This window comes from Triticum urartu, chromosome 7A, assembly GCF_056163025.1.
Source record: "Triticum urartu cultivar PI428250 chromosome 7A, HENAU_Tu73, whole genome shotgun sequence".
NCBI classification, from domain to species: Eukaryota; Viridiplantae; Streptophyta; class Magnoliopsida; order Poales; family Poaceae; genus Triticum; species Triticum urartu.
In genome coordinates, this window is record NC_141879.1 from 432,695,054 (window position 1) to 432,700,198 (window position 5,145).

General features: G+C 41.7%; 1 protein-coding gene across 1 annotated transcript; it reads left to right on the top strand.

The window, feature by feature from the left end:
- The first annotated feature begins 3,593 nt into the window (after window positions 1–3,593).
- LOC147959849 (uncharacterized) lies at window positions 3,594–4,439 on the top strand. The gene is made up of 4 exons (XM_087534577.1): window positions 3,594–3,698; window positions 3,788–4,050; window positions 4,145–4,220; window positions 4,311–4,439. Exons 1-4 carry the CDS (start codon window positions 3,594–3,596, stop codon window positions 4,437–4,439), a joined length of 573 nt encoding a protein of 190 aa, XP_087390703.1.
- The last annotated feature ends 706 nt before the right edge of the window (window positions 4,440–5,145 follow it).

The window sequence follows — 5,145 nt, forward strand, 5'->3', positions numbered from 1 at the left end:
GTTTAGATTAGAAAATCATTCTTACTATGTTGACTGTATTGTTGTGAGTGTAAAATTGGGGGAAATATTATGATGTCTGTAGAGATTGACAAACTGATAATTATTTCTAGGTTCATACAATAATGATGACCATCTTTTTTTAATCGTGATATATATTATATATGTCGCCTGACTTTGTTTCTAAATACATCGCAGAAAATGGTGTCTGGTTCGTCCTCATCTGATTACAAGCAATCCGATGAGGAATCATCAGAAGGGTTCGATGTGTATCCTACACAACACATCGGTACACCAGAAGAGTTAGAGTCAGATGGCGCTAGAAAGGGCAAGAAGAAGGCATCACAAAACCCAATAAATTCAAGGAGCAGCATAAAAAAGATGAAGGCCTTGATTGATGGGCTGTCTGAAGAAAAAAAGGCTCTGGTACGTGAGATGGGGTTCGAAGGACTATTGGAATTACCAGCAATAATAAAGGCAAACAGGCAACAATCCATGTGGCTTATGAGCAAAGTTGGCGAGAAGGCATCTGCTATCATAATTGATGCTAGGAGAGACTTACCTTTCGACGACGGAGACGTCGGCAAGGTACTGGGGGTGCCATCAGTAGGATCTCCTGTTAACAAGAATGCACCGCCGCACGTGGCAGGTACTGTACGTGAGATCTTAGGAATCGGCAATGGAGAAAAAAAGATCACACCCATAGTTAACATAGTGAAGATTCGGTATGGCAGAGCTATGACAAAGGCTGAAGCAGACAAGTTCAAGGTTGCCTTCGCAATTTGCGCGATTACTTTCCTCCTGGTACCTTCGCTGAAGCACAACTATTTCATGACAGATTATTGGAATGCCTTGCGCATACCTGATATGATTCAAATGTTCAATTGGGGATGGTACATTAGAGAAGAGATCCTTTCTTCTGCTGGTAGGGTGAAGTCTAAACTGCTAGGTGGGAAACTGAAGTCAAATCTCACTGGATGCACGTTCTTCTTGCAGGTTTGAGCGAATGTCATTGCTTCGGATTCAACTTGTGATGAAACAATTAATCACAAATTTGTTTCATGTCACAGGTTTTCTATCTTGACAACCTCGAACGAGAAGATAAGAACCTGCCCCACGATGTGTTCCCTAGGTGCAAGGAATACTCACAGAAGACTATCTCTGATGTTATTGATGAAGACACGACAACTGGGAAAGATGCAGAGATTGTAGTGTATGGACACCTACTGGTAAGTTAAGATACAAAACAATTATAGTAAAATAATCTTGTGATGGAAAGGATATTGTTTTTCAGTTAGTAGGACATGTGTGGTATACCTATTGATTGAGCTGTTACAAATGGCCGAGTTGCTAGCATATCTAACTATGAGATGACTTGATGCTTATGTCATATTCGTACTAGCATGGTTCCCATTTGCTTTTACTCTGTCTGGTATGTTTATATGGATAAGTCACCTTTGCCTATTGCTTTGCAATGATGAAACCTTTCTGGATAAATATTTACAGCCAAGGCATTCGGGGACAGTATGCTACAGCCATAATACCATGGCAACAGCAGCTCAGAAAACAACTGATGGATACGGGATTGGGTGCAGCACAGAGGGAATTGGGGGTGATAAAGTGTTCACAGATGTAAGTTTTGATATAGGTCAAATATATTGATGAGTAAGTAATATATGGAACATAAACTGACATCATTTATTGGGAAAACTTCGATAAAATTCAGTTTGCAGGTATTATTATCAACAAGGTCGAGCAGTACTCCAACAAGGGCAAGACAGCTGTAAATGAGGCATCAAGGAAGGGAGCCAGATTAAACAAGAGACATGCAGAAGGATGGGATGAGATTGTCAATGATACTAACGGGTTAATACTCTCAAAAACTGAGAAGATAATTGCAGACATCAACCAGATAACTGATGCAATGAGGGCACGAAAGCAGAGGCCCAATTATTCAACCCAAGCAGGTATTGTAATTCGCAAGAAATAGAATTATGTTTGTTCTTAGAATAAAAACTATCAACTGTCTAACCCGTTTGTTGTGTAATTTCTCAGATGTTCAAGGGGTTCAAGGGGATGCAGAGAATGCACTAAGCATAGAGTTGGCAGAGGGAGCTTCCGCTAACGTGGAACCATTGGCAAAGAGCAAATTAGGTGTGAAAAGAAAGAAGGTTGTTACATCAAGGAGGCACACACCGAAGAGGGCAAGGATAGAGAGCTCTTAAGAATCTGAAGGTGCTCAAGAAGAAGCAAACAAAGCAATAGATGATCTGATTGAAGCAGCAGATGAATACAGTAGGTTGCACAGTGGGATTGTTGGCAATGCGACAGGGCTGTTGGACAATACTACAGGGAACAACTTGGAGATGTCAGTGGTGTGTGGGGCGGCAAGAAATGAAGTTATATGCTCTCCAAAAATAGCAACAGGAACTGATGAAGCTGCAGAGAACCAAAATGATGGTGTTGAAAATAATCAATTGTCAATAGTTCCTTCAGGACAGGATGAGGACTTAGGTGGATATTTATCAATAGATCCTCCAGAGATGCATGGGAAGTTCAAAGTTGTAATGTCAGGTCTTAGGAAGACGGACTTGATGAATGCTTTTACAGCCGTTTCAACGTCCAACGGTATGGTTTAAAATCAGTATGATGGATCATCCTTTGTGACTGAAAAAATAATGAATCGGGGAAGCTAATTCATTATTTACTAACTTGTTTCAGACGTGGCGGTAGCTTCCGCAAACAGCACGCCTGGTTCTGCAGCAACCAAGATGCAAACTCCTGAAGGTAACCGTGATTCTTTTACCAGCTGGGGTTAAATGTTAATAGATACAGCTAATACAGTTAGGTCATGACCTGCGTGCTAACCTTGCCGTGTTCGCCATGCAGATTCAGGAATGCAGATTGTTGCCACTCCAGCACCAAACCAAGTGTTTGCAGGTACATCTTCAAGGACTTCTCCAGTTAGCCTCAACCGCCAGATGTCTGCTGTCGAGCTTGACATTAGGGAGGAGATAGAGGAGGCGGCTATCAACCTCAACGTCACTATGTCACAGGGATCATTTAGCACACAGCCTCAGCCAAAGAGGGTGGTGAGGCCTGGGAAATATGCAAGGTCTCCCTTTGTAATGGGTTATGACCCTCCTACTAGAGCTCCAGCAAATGTAGTCCAGATATACAAGCTATTCTATAGGGAGAACGCGAACAAGCTAAAAGAGTAAGCTCTCAGCAGGAAAAAACCATAGTTCGAGTTCGTTTTTCATCCTTACCATTGGTAAAGCCTAGTTTGTTGACCGCAATATGTTCTATTTCAACTGTGCAGCATGTGGATTATCAGCACCAACCCAAAATACATGGACATCAGTGGGAAGCGGCTCCGTGAGATGCTACGCGATGGTGGTGAGGTGGATAGTGTGCTGATGACATTGGTGATGAGAAGGTACCAATAGATGGATGCGGTCTTTGCTGCTGCAAAAGGGGAAGGATATTGGCGACATTGGCTGGAGCCAGATTTTATGGTGAGGAACTTCAGTTGAAATCATTGATCAATACAAAAATTCCATGCTTCAGCTAAGTGTTACTCATAAATTCGAAACATGTGGAACCATGTTAGCAGAGGAGACAACATTTCAAAGCTGAGGTACATCAAGGACATGTTTGTGGGGCCGCATATCACTTACGAGGTTCACAAGTGCACCGAGGTGACCTTTTAAAAAGACAAAAGTGATTTAAAAGATTTGATAAATAATGTTTCTTTAATAAACTCCAGTGCCTTTTTTCCAATTAACAGGTTGTGTTGCTAGTTAAGTTCGACTTCAAATGGTCTACATACATATGGGACTTTCCAAGGGCGAAGATTTTTGTCCTCGACCCAACAATGAACAATGGTGACGAGTCTGATAAGGTAATTCAGCTCAGGCACAGGAAGGTTGCAGACGAGCTTCACAAGGCTATAGAGATATGCATAAAGTCATTCTTCTCTGGATGGGAGCCAGACATGAGGTCGTGGAATACATGCTTCCCAAGGGGCCTGGCAATAGGGATATGCAGAAAGTAATGATTTGTTGTGTGACTAATGCTTACTTTATGTAATCATGTCTATTCATAAGCATAGTTACTGACATTCTGAATTTGACATGATTTTCAGGGAAGACACGGGCATATATGCTACTCACTTTGGAAGGAATTGGATGGGAACTAAACTGAAAAGGGACATGAACCTGGTAAGGAATTTCCAACGATGAAGATGCTTGCAGAACAAGTGGGTTAGCATGTTGATTTGCGACCTATAACTAATTTTTTAACAAACGCAGGGTGACGGTGTCATGCATGCTAGGATGAACATGCTTGTGGACTTGCTTGGTTCTGAAGGTAACATTGGTCATCTGCCTGTGAGGTACAAGGATTGCCTTATTAGCAAGAACGACAAGATCAAGGATTGACTTGTTCGCAAGAAGGACAATATGAACAAGTTATTTTGCCGGGAGTGGATGGACTACTTGAATTGAATGTTTGTTTAGCCTCGGAAGAGAATTCATAGAACTTCCCAAACTATTCGGTCTTTTAAACTATGATGTGATCAGAATTAATTTGCTTTCACTTGGTAAACGTGTTAATTTATTAAATTTGCAAGCTATTCTCAGTTAATTGTTTCGCATACGGACCAATGTGGCATCATTCAAAATACCACATAACAGCAGGGGTGATTAGTAGTTCAGAAGGCAGAAATAAATTGTAGATATGGCGGAGTCTATAAAGGTGGAACCCATATATAATTATCAGTGTGACACACTAGCCTAGTTGTCCTTGGACCCTAGAGTCCTCACTGTCTGGCCCAGACTGATCACCAACGGTAGCCGCTATCAGTTCAGTGTCTTCTACTGCGTGCCTTGCCGCCTCCATGAATGATCAAAACTTCACGAGGGTTTCGGCTTTCTAGTATTTTGGCAATAGTGACATAGCGGTCCGTATAGTATATTTATGTTTTTACTCGTCTGTGGAGTAAAGCAACAACTTGCAAGTCTCCAACCAGTTTATCAAGCTGACTAGTCGGTGTAGAGCCCTACAGTCATGAGATCACTGACCCTACGTAAAAATTCATCAAATCCACCAACAAAGCCAAACAGGAAATGAACCTAAGCGATTTTA